The sequence below is a fragment of the Dromiciops gliroides genome, chromosome 2 (assembly GCF_019393635.1).
Source record: "Dromiciops gliroides isolate mDroGli1 chromosome 2, mDroGli1.pri, whole genome shotgun sequence".
NCBI classification, from domain to species: domain Eukaryota; kingdom Metazoa; phylum Chordata; class Mammalia; order Microbiotheria; family Microbiotheriidae; genus Dromiciops; species Dromiciops gliroides.
This window is the reverse complement of record NC_057862.1, coordinates 266780336-266799573: the sequence shown is the minus strand read 5'-3', so window position 1 is coordinate 266799573 and position 19238 is coordinate 266780336. Positions and strand designations below refer to the sequence as shown.

Here is a 19238-nt window from a genome sequence, read left to right as displayed (position 1 = left end):
ATTGTGCTGTAAGAAATGATGAGCAGAAGTTCAGAGAAACCTGGAGGGTCTTGCGTGGGCTGATGATGAGTGAGATGAGCAGAACCAGAAGAACATTGTACACAGTATCATCAACATTGAGTGTTGATCTACTGTGATGGACTATATTCTTCTCACCAATGCAATGGTACAGAAGAGTTCCAGGGGACTCATGATGGAAGAGGATCTCCAAATCCAGGGGGAAAAAAGAATAACTGTGGAGTATGGATGCTGAATGAACCATACTATTTCTTTTGTTTTTGGTGCTGATGTTTTTCTATTTTGAGGTATTTTTTGTCATTGCTCTGATTTTTCTCTTATAAACATGACTAATGCAGAAATATGTTTAATGTTATTATGTGTGTGTATATATGTATGTATGTATGTATATGTATGTGTGTATATATATATATATATATATATATAAAAACCTATATCAGATTATCTGCTGTCTAGGGGAGAGGGGAGGGAGGGGAGGGAGGGGAGGGAGAGAGAAAAATGTGAAATTGGAAAGCTTGTATAAACACAAGTTGAGAACTATCTTTACATGTAATGGGAAAAAAAATAAAATACTTTATTAATTAAAAAAAAAAGTACAATGCCTATGAGGGAATGCCCATCAACTGGGGAATGGATAAACAGTTGTGGTATATGAATGTAATGGAATGCTATTGTGCTGTAAGAAACGATGAGCAGGAGAATTTCAGAGAAACCTGGAAGGACTTACATGAACTGATGCTGAGCGAGATGAGCAGAAACAGGAGAACATCATACATAGAAACAGCAACATTGTATGATGATCAACTGTGATAGACTTGGCACTTAGCAGTGAAATGATCGAAAACAATTTTTTTTTTTTTAAGTGAGGCAATTGGGGTTAAGTGACTTGCCCAGGGTCACACAACTAGTAAGTGTTAAGTGTCTGAGGCCGGATTTGAACTCAGGTACTCCTGACTCCAGGGCCGGTGCTCTATTCACTGCACCATCTAGCTGCCCCACCGAAAACAATTTCAAAGAACTCACGATAGAAAATGTTCTCCACACCCAGAAAAAAGAACTGTGGATTCTGAATGCAGATTGAACCATATTGTTTCTACTTCTTGGCTGGTTTTTTCCTCTTTTATGAGGTTTTTCCCTTGTGTTCTGCTTCTTCTTTCACAATATGACTAATGTAGAACTATGTTTAATGTGATAGTACATATATAACCTATATCAGATTGCTTTCTGTCTTGGGGAAGGGGGGAGGGAAGGGATAGTAGGAGAAAAATCTGGAACCAAAAATCCTATGAAAATAAATGTTGAAAACTATCTTTACATGTAACTGAAAAATAATAAAATACTTTTATGATTAAAAAAAAAAGTACAATACCTAGTATAGATCCTTGGGGCACATCACAAGACACTTCCTTCCAGAGTTGTCATATAACTTGGGTTCAGACCCAATAACTAGTCTGCTCATTTAAACCAATTCTGAAAACAAACTGTACTACCAATTAGCTCATAAACTGTTAATATATGCTTATGTTATGACTTCCATAAAGAGAACCTTACTTTTCAAGTGAATGTGATTGATGAAGAAAGTTACTCAACAACTGGCAACCAAAATCAAGGATTTCCAGCTAAACTGGAGCTATCTCTGTGAAAGTGAGATTTTTCCCACCCCTTAAATATAAGTAGATATAACTATGATAATAATCAGTTTTTACAAAACTACAAAACTGTGACTTAACATGTTAAGATATTCTTTTAAAAAATTGTTTTTTTTTTAATTTTTTTTGGGGGGTGAGGCAATTGGGGTTAAGTGACTTGCCCAGGGTCACACAGCTAGTAAGTGTCTGAGGCCGGATTTGAACTCAGGTCCTCCTGAATCCAGGGCTGATGCTTATCCACTGCGCCATCTAGCTGCCCCAACATGTTAAGGTATTCTTAAGTAGCTTAAGCAAATATTAATGGAATAAGTAAGAGAGATATTGGTAGAACTAATATACATGCTATACTGTAAACTGGTCTGGATAAATACTATTTACCCCTTAAATCCCCCCATCAACTCATTTCCAGTTGTGGTTAGGCATCTACCAATCAGCTTAAAGGTCAAATACCAAAAATAGTAACTTCTGAGCTGAAAGGGACCAAGCAGAGTTGGAGAAGAAGCCATCTAACTTTTTTTTTTTTTGATGTAACTAATACTTCTATTTGGCTTGCAATTATCTGTTTCTAAACTAGTGGTTTCCACCCAGGTGGCCAGCCACCAAGGTGGCATTGTCTTAGGTGGAAAAATGAAATCTAAGGGGTTAGCAACTGGATGATGATAGACTGATGGTTTCTTTCTCTCTACTTATACTTACTGTACATGTACCACTTTGATTGTGTTAATATTGTGGGAGGAGCATATTATGTATAAATGCCCTTGGATCCTGAGGCTTGGGGTCTTTGGGTCCTAGACCTGAGACTAGCTTTATTGTGAGACAGGACCCCTCCTCTCAATAAACCTATTTTTTTGGCTTGGAGACTGATTTTTCTTTGTCTAAAACTGTGACTTAGAAATTTTGGCAATATCTGTACTTGAGGAGGAAATAGCCACATCAATAAGTTCATAAATCTGATATGACAGAATATAAGATCCTTCAGAGCAAGGAAGGTTTCTTTTTTTTTGTAGACATAATATATATCACAGAGTAAAAGTTTGATATTGTTTGTTGACTGATTAATTCATCTAAATATCAAAAAGGGAAAACCACAGTATATCTTTGGTTTTCTTGAGGTCAACCTTAAAAAAGTGAATATAAATTATGTTCTATATAATGTTCATATAGGTACCAATATATTTTAATAATCTGTAATTTTAAACATTCAAGAATAGTTTGGAAAAGGTACTATAACCCTTAAAACACTACAAAAATATATGTTATTACTGCAGGATTTTTCTAGAAAGGTAGACCATTTCCTTAGATAAATTGCAGAGTTCCATTCAAAACTAAGTTACTGTAAGAGTCAATTGTGATACATACCATGGGAAAAAAACGTATTATATTTTCAACTGGATTATCTGCAATATCCAGTACCAAATACCTGAAAATAAAATAAACAATTTAGAATTAAAGTATCTTTATGCAAAGGAACAATAAACAGTTAATATGAACATTTCTTAAAGCTTGACTATAAAATGTATTAAAAGATTCAAAATGTAGCAGAGGAATAGAATCAATATTCAGTATTCAAATTATATCTCTTGTTACTTCATAAATATTTTCAAAGTATTCTTTTAACATGTACAGGCATATAATAAACAACATCATTCCCATTTTATAGAAGGAGGTTAATGGAGATTAAATATCTTAGGCAAGTTAAAAGAAAATTGAAAGAGACCTTTCTCTTTGGTCTCAGTTCTACCCTAAAGATTTTTTAAAAGGAACATCCTAATAAAACTTTTTATTTGTTGCTGCTTTACTTTTCATTGACAAGTCACAACATAGTTCTTAGTACGCTCCTGATAAATGCTTATTGACAGGACACCTCCCAAGCTGGAAGAGTAGGAAGAAACAATACAGCCCAGTTCTCCATCATAACTGTTTTGCAAAATCCTGAATATTCACCAGACCAATTCTTGACTGGGAGATTTAAAAAAAAATCATAGTAGGTAATTTTTCTAGCCTAGGACATAATAGGCAGACAGAAATAAAGGTCTGGATGCTGGGGAAGGGGTCTAGCCAGGAGAATGCCCATCAGAACCTTTTAGAACAGAAACTGAACTAGAACCTAGGGCTATGTATTAGGGCAAGGAAAGGTCCAACAGGGAGGGGAGGTATGTTGCAGTTCAGGGAGCAGTAGAGCACTGCTGCTTAACACTAGAGTTAAATGAAAACCTAAGGTGGCAGTTTAGGGGAAAGAATGGTCTTAGGCATCAGGCTAAAGAGCAAGAAGCAAGTTCAGAAGCAAGTGGTACCTCTGTGACTTTGACCTCAGGACCACAGTAAGGAATCAAAACCAGCCCCCAGTCTAGTCTGAAACCAGAAACAACTGAAAGCATGGCAGGAAGCTCAGATCAAGGAATAACCTGCAATTCTGTCTTTCTGAAGTTCTATAGTCTTCCAGCTACCTTACAATGGCTGGGACCACTAGTCTACTGGAGCTCCAACCATTCCACAATGATGTTGCTCAGGCCCAAACACAAGTCAGCTCACAAAACTCAGACCAGAAAATTAGTGATTGGACTTTGCCCTGGATCAGATCACTCTGGACACAATGAAAGCTGGCCCAGGCAGCCCTCAAGACCCTTGAACACAGCACTCAATATCTGAAGAAAGTAGCAGAACCTAAGAGAATACAAAAAAGGGCCAAGCAAGGTACAGACATTCCCACGAGAAGTGTGCTGGTGTCAGATCCTAACATAAAGCCTGAATTTGGGATGCAAAACTGGAAGAATGGATCAACAAAAAGAATCCCATCATAAAGATATTATGGTACCAGGGATGTCCAATATACAAACCTTGAAAAAAGAGAACTTCAAAATATCTTCAATAAAAATACAGCTTGGGCACAATTTCAACTAGAATTCCAAGAAGAGATGAAGCAAGAACATGTATAACCTATATCAGATTACTTGCTGTCTTGGGGAGCGGGGAAGGGATAGAGAGAGAAGAAAAATTTGGAACTTGAAATATTATTAAAAAATCAATGTTGGAAGACTATCTTTACATATAATTAATTGGAAAAAAAATACTATTTACCCCCTAATTCCCCCCCAAAAAGTATGAAGCAAGAGTTTTAAAAAGTGAAGACTCTGAAAACGATTTTATAAATGAGGGCCTTAGAGGAAAGAACTGGGAAAAATAAAAGAATTACGTTGGAAAAAGACTTGCAGAGATTAATAGTTTAGCATAAGCAGCACAAAACCTAATCCAAACAAAAAAGTACTTGACAATTTGAATGACACAAGTACAAGTTAATGATTCCATGAGAAAACAAGAAATACTAAAGTCAAAATACTAAAAAAAGGAGGAAACATAAGTTATCTTTTATCAAAAACAACTGACGTGGAAAACAGATTGATGAAAGACCATTTAAAAATAACTATGTGGAGACTATGACCCCCCCCCCAAGTCTAGTTACCTTATATTGTGTAAGAAAACTGCTCAGGTATCTTATAACCAAAAAACAAAGTGAAAATAGAAAAAATCCACCAGTCAGTACCCCCTGAAAGAAACCCTACAATGAAAATTCTCACAAATATCATAGCCCATATCCATAACTTCTAAGTAAAAGGAACATTGCCAATAGCCAGAAAAAAAAGAATTCAGGTATAAAGGAGCCACAGTATCACTACTATAAAGGATCAAAAAGTTTGGAATATGATATTCCCAAAGACAAAAGATATAACAGGCTTAAAAAACCAATAATAACTTATACAGCTTTAAAGATTACTTTAAAAAACTTAAAATCTGTTATTAATGCAACGACCTGTCACAATTCCAGAGGGCCCATGATGACACTTAAAACCCATCTCCTGACAAAGAGGAGCAAACTGAGACTTACGTTTTTCTGGACATGGACAATGTGGGAGTTGGTTTAGTTTGACTATGTCTATCTGTTACAAAAGGTGTTTTCTCTTTAAAGTTAACGAAGGAAAGAATTGACAAGGAAAATAACAAATACATTAACAGAAAAAAATGTAAATTAAATTAAATTTTTTAAAAAGATCCTTTAAAGATGATTGTTTAAAGAATGTTTCTAGACCATATGACTTTCCAATCTCCTGGGTCACACCTAAAATGCTAAAATAACATGCAAAGAAGACTGTTTTCTTGATACACACAAAAATGGGAAATTAATCATTTCCATAATGTGAACAGGAATATATTTGGAAAAAAAAAATGTTATGTTGAAAGCAATCACTGTAGAAAATACTAAGGCCAGTAATCTTCAGATCTGTAAATGTTTAAATACATTTTAAACTACTTATCCATCTCCTAGAGTCAGAAAATTACTAGATCATCCTGGAGCCAGAAGAAAAGTCATCCTAGAAATAGGTCATCCTTATTTGTCTTAGAGTTGTTGATTGTTTTGTCAATACACTATCTGCCTCTCAGGTCACCCACACTTCTCCCAGCAGCTCCTAACCCCTTTTAAGTATTTTAACTTCTCTTTTAGGACAATCTAAGGCCACACTTCCAGGTTCCCTAAGTATGCCTTGAAAGTCTAAGCTCTCATCTTCAGCTATAGTTTGCTACCTGTTCTTTCCAGCTTGTCTTCCTATCCACATGTTCTAAAGAAAAAAGCAAAAGGGTGGAAGGGAGAAAGACAGAGGAATCTCAAGGTCCAGATGAGTTTGGCTATTCCACTACTCTGGAACCCTTTTTCATTTCCATCTTAAAAGTTTAGCATGCCTTGATTTCTTTCTTGTGAGCAAAATAAAATTTAAGAACCAAGGTTCTAGAGGGCAGAAAAGATGAGGATCATGACACTGAGAACAAAAAGTAATCCTTTAGAGGAAAGAAGACAAGGTTCAGTTTGGCAGCACTGTACTCACAAAGGTCTCAGTCAAGGTGACTGAAAGAGTCTTTACACTCTATTTTGAGTGGGAAGTTTCTCATGGCCCAGAAAAATGTATATAAAATGAATAAGAGTAATTTTCCATGAAATGAAACCTACCTAGATCATTCACTGGCATAATGAAAATTTGCCAAACCTCCCTCTTATTTCAGAGGTGGGAGATTTAGGGTGTAGATTGGTCAGTTTTGGTTTTTCTTGTCTTTTTTAATCTATTAGAAAGGATGGGTCTTTGAGTAGCTTTGGAAATAAATGTATTGTAGAAACAAGACATCACTAAAAATAAAAATTTTTAATTTGTCAAATGAGATGCAAAGGGACTATTAAAAAAATAAAGGCATTGTAAAATGTAAGATATCATTTAATAATACTGAGAATACTTAGTAACCTCATACTTAAATGCTAGGGCAGCTAGATTATAAAGTCATGAGATTTTGAAATTACTCTTAAGAGAAATATTATTAAATGCTTTTTTACTCTTTACTGGAATATAAAGTTGATCTTGAGAAAATCTGGCAATTTATTTAGGTAATGACTGGCCTTAAACCCTGGAGTACTGAAGGGAAGCTGTGTCCTAGGGGTTTACTAACATTATCTTTAAGCAAGGAGTGTACAATAAAAAGTGATTTTTCAGAAAATAAATGTTGATTAAGGTTAAGAAGACAATATACTAATTAATTTTCTTTAAACTTTGGCCAACCTAAGTGCCTAAGTTTATAAATGATCTTGATTTTAAAATCCCCTGGCACAAGTCACTGTTTTATGAAACCAAAGGGAAGACCATTCAATAAAGCTTCACACTAACAACAAAAATCTTTTATTAGATTTTCTGATGCCTAATATTTGATATATTGAATCCCATTTCCCAACTTTCCCCCACCCCAAATTACACCTACACACATTTCTTACCTAAATAATTGTTGAAAGTTTGGTTTAATAAAGTTTGCTTCAATGTTTTGTCTTATGCATATTACATGGGTTATTCCATGTTTCTGTAGTATAGGTAGCTGTAAAAAAAGTATAGAAGTTTAAAATATGAAATGTCTTCTTAAACACACATTTTAATAACATACTAAAATCTCCAGACAGAATATGAAGTTCTCATGATTTCTGTATTTGTTGGGATGGGGTGAGAGGTTGCTGGCCTTGGGAGTGTTTAAAGAGAGATTTATTGTGCACCAACTGTTACTAACAGGCTGCTAAATCCAAGAGCTCCTGGAATAGCAATGCTTCCCCAGACTAATGTGTCTTCTAGTCTCAACTCCATGCAGAAAATGTCCAAGGAAGCAATCTATTCTTCTTCAGGTGCTGAGATACTGAAGGATGTTGAAAAGAAAATCTCACTACTAAAGTCCTTGGCACTGTCAAATTGTTTCACATTAGAAACAGATATGGTTCTATCAATAGGAATGACATTAAAGAATATGTATTACCACTTGTTTTGTTGTTGAATGCTAGGAACAACCGGGCTTTTCCATCTGACTTGCAGTTAAAAACTCCTATATGCATTGTCTTTCACCATCAGAATGTGAGATCCTTAAAGTTGGGGCTGACTTCCTTTTCTATTTGTATCCCTGGTGTTTTGGTAAAGTGTTTTGCATATAGTAAGCATAAATACTTTTTCATTCATTCACAACAGAGAAACCAGAAATGGTGATCAAAGTAACTTAGTTTAGGATTACAACAACAGAACTAATACAATGTTTTCCAGACAATCACAGTGCTACAGCCATAACAGACATGCAATAAATACACAAAACAAAATTTGAGCTAACAAGACCTTATTTTACAAACTGAGTCTCACCACAATGGCTTTTCCAAACCTTTTCATCCCACCTCAAACCTCCCATAGCCCTTCCTTCCTTCCACCCTAAATTGAGAATTTTGCCTCTTATTTCACTGAAAAAAAAAAAAATGAGACCATTTGCCAAGAAACTGGCTCTTCTCTCCTGTTTCTCACTGCACACTACTCATGTCTTTTGCCACTATTTCCTCCTTCACCTCTGTCTCACAAGTAGAGGAGGCCTTTCTCCTTACTAAGGCAATCCCTCTATATTCACAAATGATTCCATTCTACCCCATTTTCTCTAATAGATTGCCCCCTCTTTCATGTACTCTCAATAATCTTCAATATTTTCCAGTCTGCTGCCTACTTTCCTAACAAGCATGCCCATTTCTCAAAACCAAACCAAACCAAATCTCTAACTTGATTCCATACAATTCCATTGATTTTATCCTAAATCTCTTCTGCCTTTCATGAAGACACTCCCACTTCCCTTAACTCTATGCAGTATGGCTTCCAACCTAAACATTCAACTGAAACTGCTCTCTCCAAAATCACCAATGATTTCTTGATGAACAAATCTAATGGCATTTTCTCAATCCTCATTGCTTTTAATCTCTCTGCAGCCTCTCACACTGTCAATCACCCTCACCTTCTGGAAACAAATTTCAGTGACTATTACTTCCAAAATCAAATACAAAATCCTGTTTGGATTTTAAAGTCCTTGCTACCTTTCTAATCGTCTTATGTCACATACTCTGTAATCCAGGGACACTGACCTCTCCTTGCTCTTCTTAACACAAGATATTCCCTTCTCCTGACTCCAGGCATTTCCACTAGCTGTAAAATCCCATAGTGCCTTCCTGCTAGGTTTTTCTCCATAAATTTTTTGTGTGTGTGTGTTCATGCGCGCGCGCGCACAACTGTTTACATGCTATCCCCTTCATTATTACACTGTGAGCTCCTTGAGAGCAGAGGCTATTTTTTGCCTTTCTTTATATCCCCCAAACTTAGCATAGTACCTGACTGAGAGCAGGTGCTTAATAAATGCTTGTTGAATTGAATGAGCTCTGGACAGGTTGACAAAGGTTATACACACTGCTGGTTAGTGATTCAACTGGACTACAACTAATCCTTCTGGATTCTAGTTTTTCCATTAAATGCTAGAATGAATTTAAGTAAGTTCAAAACACATCAACTATTTTCAATTTTTCTAAAGCTTAATTCCTTAAATTCAGAATCTTTAATATCCAGTATGATAACTTCCAATTATTTTCAATCTTTCTTTCCTTTTTTTTTTTAGTGAGGCAATTGGGGTTAAGTGACTTGTCCAGGGTCACACAGCTAGTAAGTGTTAAGTGTCAGAGGCTGGATTTGAACTCAGGTACTCCTGACTCCAGGGCTGGTGCTCTATCCACTGCACCACCTAGCTGCCCCTCAATCTTTCTTAATAATTTTGGGACTACATAACAACTCTGGAAAACTGAACTAAACAACTTTCACTTCTAAAACCGGTTCAGTACTCCAATAAAGAGGTTTTCAGTTATCATGTTATTCTCCCAACACTAAATATCTTGGAGTAAGGAATGAAAAGTAGTAATGTCATTTTCCACGAAGCATTCAGCACATAATTCTACATAGCTAATCCTCTCTCTGAGGTGAACAGTGGAATAACAATTAAATACAATATGTGTTCATTTTTGTAGCACCCTCCCATGTCTCACATAGGCTACAACTGAGATAGCAAGCCTCAGAGCTGAGGCCTTAAAATGAAGAGGGTACAAGATTATCACAACCAGAACCTTTTGCCTGGTCTCCAGCCTCTGGAAGAAATAGAGGTAGAGGGCACCGTCTCCTGCCTACTCTCGCCATCTATCTCCTGTCTGATCTCCAGCCTCCAAAGGAAGATAAGAAGAGCCAATTCAAAGTATCAGTCATCTGTGACTGTGGTGAGGGGAGAGGCCTCATCTTCTTCTTCTTCTTTTTTTTTTTTAGTGAGGCAATTGGGGTTAAGTGACTTGCCCAGGGTCACACAGCTAGTAAGTGTTAAGTGTCTGAGGCCGGATTTGAACTCAGGTACTCCTGACTCCAGGGCCGGTGCTCTATCCACTGCACCATCTAGCTGCCCGAGGCCTCATCTTCTAACTGTAGAGCTCTGTATTGGACCAATTTTTTCTTACCCTCTATAACGGGGGTCAGCAAACTACCACACATGCAGACTGCTTTTGTATTGCCCAAAAGCTAACAATGGTTTTTACGTTTTAAAATAGCAATAAAATTTTATTTATACATTTAAGAAACATTTTTAGGGCAGCTAGGTGGTGCAGTAGATAAAGCACCAGCCCTGGATTCAAGAGGACCTGAGTTTAAATCCAGCCTCGGACACTTGACACTTACTAGCTGTGTGACCCTGGGCAAGTCACTCAACCCTCACTGCCCTGCCAAAAAAAACCCAAAACAAAGAAAACAAAAAAAAAAAAAAACATTTTTAGCTCTTGGTCTCTTAGCATAAAAGAGGCTTTCCATAGTTTGCAACCCTTTTTCTATATTATTTCACTTGGTAATCTCATCAGCTTCCATGGATTCAATTAGCAGCTTTATGCTGCTAATTCCTAAACCAACTTCTTTGCTGACCTCCAGTCTTATGTCTCCAATTGCCTAGGATACATTTCACAGTGGATATTCTAAACTCACCATGTCCCAAACTTCATTTATCTTTTCCCCAACCTTTTCCCCTTTCAAATTTCCCTTAAATCTAGCTGTCATTCTCAACTCTTCATTTTCTCTCACTGCATTATTTAGTTCATTGCCAGGGCCTCTCAATTCTAACTTTCTAACATCTCTCACAAACACTCCCTTCTCTCTTTTGATATTGTCACCACCCTGGTACAGGTCTTCATCACCTTACATCTAGACTGTTATAACAGCCTGCTCCGCCCTAATACATTCCTACCCAGCTGTCAAGGTGAATTGTCCTGATGTATAAGTATGACCATGTTACCACCCTACTCAGTAAAATGCAGCAAACCTATTATCATCTACAGATTCAAATATAAAATCCCCTGACACCCAAAACCCTTCATAACCTTTGTCCCACCACCTTTATAGTCTTCTTACTCCTTACACTTTCCCACCACCCTATGCTCTGTGATCCAGTGACACCAGGCTTCTTACTGTTCCTAGTACACTCCATCTTTCTACTCTGGTCATTTTCAATGGCTCTCCCACATGCATGGAATGCTCTCCTTTCTCATCTCCAACTCCTGGCTTTTCTGACTTCAAGATCCAGCTAAAAATCCTACCTTCTAATAGGAAGCCTTTACCAAATTCCCTTAATTCTTACTTCTCTTGATCATTCCCTATTCATCCTGTATATAGCTTGTTGGTATGTAGTTATTTGTATCTTGTTTCCTCTATCACACTGTGAACTTCTCCAGGTCAGGCATTGTCTTTTGCCTTTGTATTTTTAGCTTAATGCCTGGCATAGTAATGCTTAATAAATATTTACTGACTACAATTTGAATTAATTCACATTCCCTGAACATATAGGCAGAAGTGGGAAAAAAATCAGACAAGGATTTACAACAGGCTTCATTTAATATATAAGTGAATGATCTAAGAGCAATCAACAGAGCTGACTACCACTTGGTCACCAGTGGAAACTCAAAAATGCACAACTGTTGATTCTCAAGAGTTCTCACACATATAACACTGCCACCACCAATACCACCACTAAGATTTATATGGTACCTATCTGCAAGGCACTATCCTAAGCACTTTATAAATATGATCTCATTTTTATTCTCATAATAACCCAGATATTTTTTCTTCATAGTAACCCTGGTAGGCATATATACTATTATTCCCATTTTACAGCTGAGGAAACTGAGGCAAACAAAAATTTTAGGTGATTTTCCCAAATTCATAAATCTAGTAAGAATCTGAGGTTGAATTTGAATGTAGGTCCTCCTGGTTCCTGGCCCAGCACTCTACCACCTAACTGCCACCCTTCTATTTTTTTCAGAAGCATAACTAATCATTTTTGCACCTGAGGCAAGACAGAGGAAATGAGACAGAAATGTAAGGATACCATGACGGGCAAGCTTATTCTATACCTGTATATCATCTAGTAGCTTCCAATCCATTTAGTATTTATAGAAATTTATTAAGTACCCTTAGAGGTACAGTTATCCCTTCCATATTGTAGGAGTTAGGGGCACAGAACCTCCATGATCCAGAAAATCTGCGTAACATTTTTTGGTCCTCCCGTCATACCAGAGAAGAAGTCTGAATTATTATAGCTTTAAAAGATAACTGATATTATAGTTGATATACAGTTGATATTATACAATACTCAACATATATTTTATGCATTTCTAAGTTTCTAAAGGTTTTTTTGTGTGTTGTCTGCTGGCCTTCATGTGTCATCTGTGGCTTCTGCAAAACCACCAAAAAATTCCCAAAGAAGGAAGGAAAGAAGGAAGGAAGGAAACAGTATTGGAAAAAAGAAAGCTAATGGTATCAATGAAACATTTAAAAAATATCCAGAAGAGAGTAGAAGTTCAGAAGGGGACCTACACAAGAACTGTTTTGTAAATATTATGTTAAAGTTAATATACACAAGTGTATGTGAATAATAGTTAACAATAGTTATAATAGTTAATAATAGTTATCTGTTCTTCATGGTTATTGGTACCAGTCTATAGAATACATTTTTTAAAAAATGAATATTAGGGATTAAATTAGTGCCAAATTAGAAACTTTTTTATTTTTATTTTTTTGCGGGACAATGGGGGTTAAGTGACTTGCCCAGGGTCACACAACTAGTGTCAAGTGTCTGAGACCAGATTTGAACTCAGGTCCTCCTGAATCCAGGGCCAGTGCTTTATCCACTGTGCCACCTAGCTGCCCCCCTAAATTATAAACTTGATAAAGCCTATAAATATTTTTGCTACATAAACTGAGATCTAAAAAATTTTTAGTCTAGTGAGGTCTATTACATAACAGTACTGATAGTACCTACTAGAAAAGAATCAGCAGTTATTACACCTTTGATACAATAATATATTTACTAAAAAGAAGAAATAATGTTAAGGGGAGCTTGGTGGCACAATGGATAGAGTGCCAAGCCTAGAGTCAGGAAGACTCATCTTCCTGAGTTTAAATCTAGCTGTATGAACCTAGCCAAGTCCCTTAATCCTATTTGTGGTTTTCTCATCTGTAAAATGAGCTGGAGAAGGAAATGGTAAACCACTTCAGTAGCTTTGCCCAAAAAAAACCCCCCAAACCTCTAAGTGGAGTTGCAAAGAGTCAGACACAACTGAAACAACTCAACAAAAACAAAGAAACATTAGATTTTAAATCCTATAATGTCCTGCATATCAAAGGGTTGCTTTCCCATGAAAATATATTTCTGATTTTATGCCAAGTTCAAGGTCAGTTCAGCTAAAATACAGAGTTTATAAGTATTTTGACTTTGAACTTTATTCATGACGCATGAAAAAAAAAAGATCAAAAACCCTAATCAAAACAGTAGCACAGTTTTATACACATTGAGTGGTTAAGAAATTGTAAAGATTACAATAAATAGTGACTTGGTTGGGCCACTGCACACCCAAAGAATTGGAAGCTCATCATGAATATAGTAAAATAAAGAGATTTATTAGGAGAGAGGAATATATGGCCTGGGGAAAGATCACTTTGGAAAGCTGGCCCACCTGAGTGAGAGAAGACCAGAGAGAAGAGTCTTTTGTATGTTTACAAAACAAAGAGGGGAGAAGGGTAAGATAACTGGGAGGGGATTGAATAATGGGAAATCAGTAGGATATGTAGCATCCATCCATATCTTGCATATGTGCTTTTTTTTTTAGTGAGGCAATTGGGGTTAAGTGACTTGCCCAGGGTCACACAGCTAGTAAGTGTTAAGTATTTGAGGCCGGATTTGAACTCAGGTACTCCTGACTCCAGGGCCGGTGCTTTATCTACTGCGCCACCTAGCCGCCCCGCATATGTGCTTTTAAAAAATAATTTGCTAATACTGTACTTTATAAATCAATTGCTATTCATATATCAATGGCTACTATACTAGTTTTGCTGGTAATAAGCACTTATTAATTAAAATCAGTAAAGCATTGAAAACAAATAAATAAATAAAAGTACTTTGAAATAAGCCTAAAAGGTATTTTCATGGAATATGGAGTAGAGAGAGAAAAGACTGGAAGCTGATAATATTTGTTAAGAATCTACTATGTGCCAGGCCCTAGGATTACAAAAAAAGGAATGAAATAATTTCAACCCTCAGGAAGCAATGCAGAAGACAAATACATATATAAATATACACAACATAAATGTAAAGTGAATAAACACAAATGCAAAAAATAGATAGGGAGGGGATTGAGGGGATCAGTATGAGGTTTACGGAGAAAATAGTGCTTGAACTGTGTGTCTTAAAGGAAGAAAAGGATTCTTTGGGATAGGGATAAGGAGGAAGTACATTCCAGGAATGTGAAATGAGAAGTGCAAAGGCACAAAGAAAAGAGATGGAGGGTCAAGGGGTGAGTAATAGGGAAGGCCAGTTTGGCTGGATCACAGTGTAGTAAGTCAACAAGTGTTTATTAGGCACTTATGTGCAAGGCACTGTGCTAAGTCCTGGGGATATAAAGAAACAGATAAATAGTGTCTTCAAGGGGCTTATAGCCTAGAAAGATTGGAGGTAGGCTGTAGTTTAGCTTTAAAAACTAAAGGTAAAGTCCTCTGACTCCAGCCCTGGAGTGACCTTTCTAAAGTTAACCTGCCTGGACTTCAGTTTCATCATCCAGAAATGAAGAGTTTACCATAGATGGCCTCTGAATTTCCTTTCATCTCTAAATCTCCCTCAGACCTCTATAACCTTATAAAGTACATCTGTAAAATTCTGTGTTATAGTCATCTGTTTTCAACCCTACTACAGTGAGTGTGACTTGAATGCAATGACCATGTTTCATCTAATCTCTATCCACAGAAGCTAATACCATATCCTGCATGTTAAATAAATAATTGCTTAACATATCTGAATCACTTAATCTCTCAGCCTCTGGTCAACTCTAAGACTAAAAGCTGCAGAGAAGGTGTTGACCTGTACTACTTGAGGAAGTTTCTTCATCTAGGATGTCCTCTGCCAATAAAGTAACAAATCCAGTCTCTATAGAAATGGTATGTATTAAAATAGGATTCTATACTTTTATATCTATAATCACATGAGCACACTCATTCACCACTAGCCTTACCTATTTTATTTATAATCCACAGTATTCCAACATAGTGGTTCCAGTGATATTATCCAAAGTATGGGGGGAAAGCTGATAATACTAACTGCCTAAATATGCCCAAGAGAATGTGAAAAGAATGCTTAAAAGCTAAATCTTGTATCCTCGAGATTTTTTCAGATCTGAAGCTTAAGCTGTGCAAATAGCTGTGGTGCCTTCAAGATAATGAAGTCCAAATTAAGCATTTTAAAGTGGAATTTTAACATTTAACTTTATACCAGTTTAGCATGAACAGTTTCCTAAAGTGATTCTTATATTTAGTCCTAAAATATTTGTTCTTTTAAATAAAACATTAAGAAAATAAAAAAGGCAAAATAATGCATTTAGACTGTTGTTTTTGAGTCATTTCAGTTGTGTGACTGTAATCTCATTTGAGGTTTTCTTGGCAAAGATACTGGAGTGGTTTGCCATTTCCTTCTCTGGCTCATTTGACAGATCAAGAACTGAGGCAAACAGGGTCAAGTGACTTACTCAGGATCACATAGCTAGTAAGTGTCTAAGGTTGGATTTGAACTTAGGTTCTTCTGATTTCAGGGCTGGTGCTCTAGCCACTGTGCCACCTAGCTGCCCATGTAAATTTAGATACAGATGAATGTATAGCTTTATATAAAACTATAAAGCTTTATAAGCTTAGACGTGCATGTCTATGCCTTCTCTATAGCCCCAAACCCCCAAAGCTTTCTTTTGTTATTAAGAAAACTTGCAACAGAAAATTTGGTTAATAAATTATCTCTATGAACATAACCTAAAAAAGGCATACCTTGCTTTTCATAGCTGAAGAATATGGGCCCAAAAACAATCCAGGTAAGATTTCCTAAAAATAAATAAATTAATTAAATAATTACAATTACCAACTTAAATCCACAAACACTGATGAAAGATAAGTTTAGGGCAGGAAGAAAATGTTAGAGATCATCTAGTCCAATCACTTCATTATTCATATAAAGAAACAAAGAGGCCAAGAGAGAGGAAATGACTTGCCTAATGTCACACAGTAGCAAAAACAAAATGAAAATTCAGTCTCTGATGTTCAATCCAATGTTCTTTCTACTAAATCAGACTGTTTTTTATTATGTTCACTGACTTGAGAGGCTTTCAATCGAAGTATAAAATATGTTCCAAAGTTTTTTATTATTTAAAGCAGCCAACAGCTGAAACAAGTAATAAAAATGTGTTGCTATTTGCTAAAATTAAAAATATTAAAGCAGACTTTAAAACCTTACCTTTATGAACTCTATTTAGAACTCATTTAAACAGCTAATTCTAGCAAAAACATTAGCTATGGCCACTTTTTAGAAAAGTGTCATCTCTGTATCCTCATATCCTCTATTTCTTTCTAGATTCTATGAGCAAATTGCAGGAAGAAAAAACCAAGAACCCCCTTTTTGAGCCAATTCAAAAGTATTAAAAAATATTGTGATGGCAGGAATACTACATTCAACAAAAACACCATAAATCTGAGTCTAAACAGGCAGCCTCAAAAAATGTTGGTGTTAAATAAGGTGTCCAATCTGATTACGAAGTCAGAGACTTAATAGAGCGAGTAAATAATTACTCTAAAAAAGCTGAAGAATTTTCACCCTGCTTATGTGTTAGATGATAGTACTGGCTAAGTGTAATAGAACAGTCCTGCTCTATTAAATATCATAAATATATGTACTGGGGCAGCTAGGTGGCGCAGTGGATAGAGCACCGGCCCTGGAGTCAGGAGGACCTGAGTTCAAATCCGGCCTCAGACACTTGACACTTACTAGCTGTGTGACCCTGGGCAAGTCACTTAACCCCAATTGCCTCACTAAAAAACAACAACAACAAAAAAACCCAAAATAAATATATGTACTAAAAAGAGAGAAGCAAGTAAAAAATGTCTGTCTTATGATGCATGCTTCCCAACATGTATAAAGGCTAGTCAATAACTTAATTCCTTTCATAGGAAAAGTTTTCAATTCATTATGTTAAGGGATATTTTCCCATGGGAAATGAGACACAACAGAACTGATCTAAAGTCAACTCTGCTATGCTATGATCTAATGTTTTAAATGGTTATAAATATGACTTACTCAAGTTCACACAAATTACACAAGAAAATCTATAGCTGAATCTCATCCATTTTCTAATAATCAGTCAAAATGACATCAACAAGGCTTATTTTCTAACAATTAATCAAGATATCAATGTAGTAGGGGCGGCTAGGTGGCGCAGTGGATAGAGCGCTGGCCCTGGAGTCAGGAGTATCTGAGTTCAAATGTGGCCTAAGACATTTAACACTTACTAGTTGTGTGACCCTGGGCAAGTCACTTAACCCCCAATTGCCTCACTTAAAAAAAAAATAAATGTAGTAATACTTCAGTCTACATTCTAAGTAGAAGAGCATATACTCTCAATTTTGCTGGTCATCTGATTTAAGGTATTTATTTAAGCAAAGGGATAATTAATGCATTTACAGGACAAACCACGAGCTTTAAACTAAAGAAAAATTAAAGGGACTAAAGATTAACATCATACCTGCATTTCTCGCCTCATGGGATAGGTCCAATCCTTAAAAACACACACAAACCAAAAGTTAAACAAAAATTTCCTCCAGTTTAGAAAGTTAAAAAAAAAAAAAGGTTGTACTTTGATTTCAAAAAAAATCTTGTTATATATAAAGATTATTAGATAATTTTATATTGATAATGATATTTACAAGTGCCAAGAAACAATAACTAAAAACTATAATTAGATAGACTGAACTTCTGGAGATAGGACTATGTTTTTATTAACACTACACACCAATGTTATCATTAATCATATTTTTAAAAACTAATAATAGATATGCCAAAGTATTTCAACATTTATCCTAAAATTAAAGTGGTGAAAATACCAGAATCCTCTTCCCAGTATTCTTTAGGAAAAGCACTGAAAAGCAGGATTAAAATGAGAAAAACATGACCAGAACTGTAAGACTACTAGAGATAATACCAGCATTGGTAGAAGGAACTGAGGCTAGAGTCAACATAACTGTCTTCATTTATCTGAGGGCCCGTTAAATGAAAGAGGGATTAAACTTGTCCTTCATGGTTTCAGATTCTCCCAACAAAATCAGTCCTAGTGTAAAATTTTAGGTGTTCATTTATTTAAATATAACATTTTCCCTTTTTCTATTTATTTGCTTTTTGTGTTGTTTACAAATTCAATAGCCTACTAAACATTAATGAGTATGTCCTTTGTTAAAGGTAATCTTTTTTTTTCATCTATTGTCAATACATTTTTTCATATTTTATTTTTCTCTAATTACAATGTAAAAACAATTAACATTCATTTTAAAAGGTTTTTGAGCTCCAAATTCTCTCCTTCCTTACATCTCCCAGCATGAGAAGGCAAGCAATTTGGTATAGTTATACAAAACATATTTCCATGTTAGCCATGTGGTAAAACACATCTGATGTGATGGTTGAGTATGTCAGAAAATTTTTGCTTCTCCAAATTTCCTCCACAAAAAAAGACAGAACATTCCCACAGAGCAGTAGAAATAGACAATTTGAGAATGGGGAAGACCCAACCTTCAGGGACAGAGGTTTGGCTTAAGTAAAGTGCAAATACTTCCA

The 19238-nt window shown here is 35.9% G+C and overlaps 1 protein-coding gene across 2 annotated transcripts in view; it reads right to left on the bottom strand.

Annotated features, from left to right (window-relative positions):
• Positions 1-19238, bottom strand: part of STYX (serine/threonine/tyrosine interacting protein) — a 68193-nt gene that overhangs the window by 29442 nt on the left and 19513 nt on the right. For both annotated transcript variants that reach the window (XM_043983028.1, XM_043983027.1), the window contains exons 2-5: positions 18157-18189; positions 16412-16465; positions 7474-7571; positions 3027-3087 (exon numbers count right to left, since the gene is read on the bottom strand). In XM_043983028.1, the coding sequence (XP_043838963.1) occupies positions 3027-3087; positions 7474-7571; positions 16412-16465; positions 18157-18189 (246 nt within the window). The remainder of the gene's footprint in view (positions 1-3026; positions 3088-7473; positions 7572-16411; positions 16466-18156; positions 18190-19238) is intronic.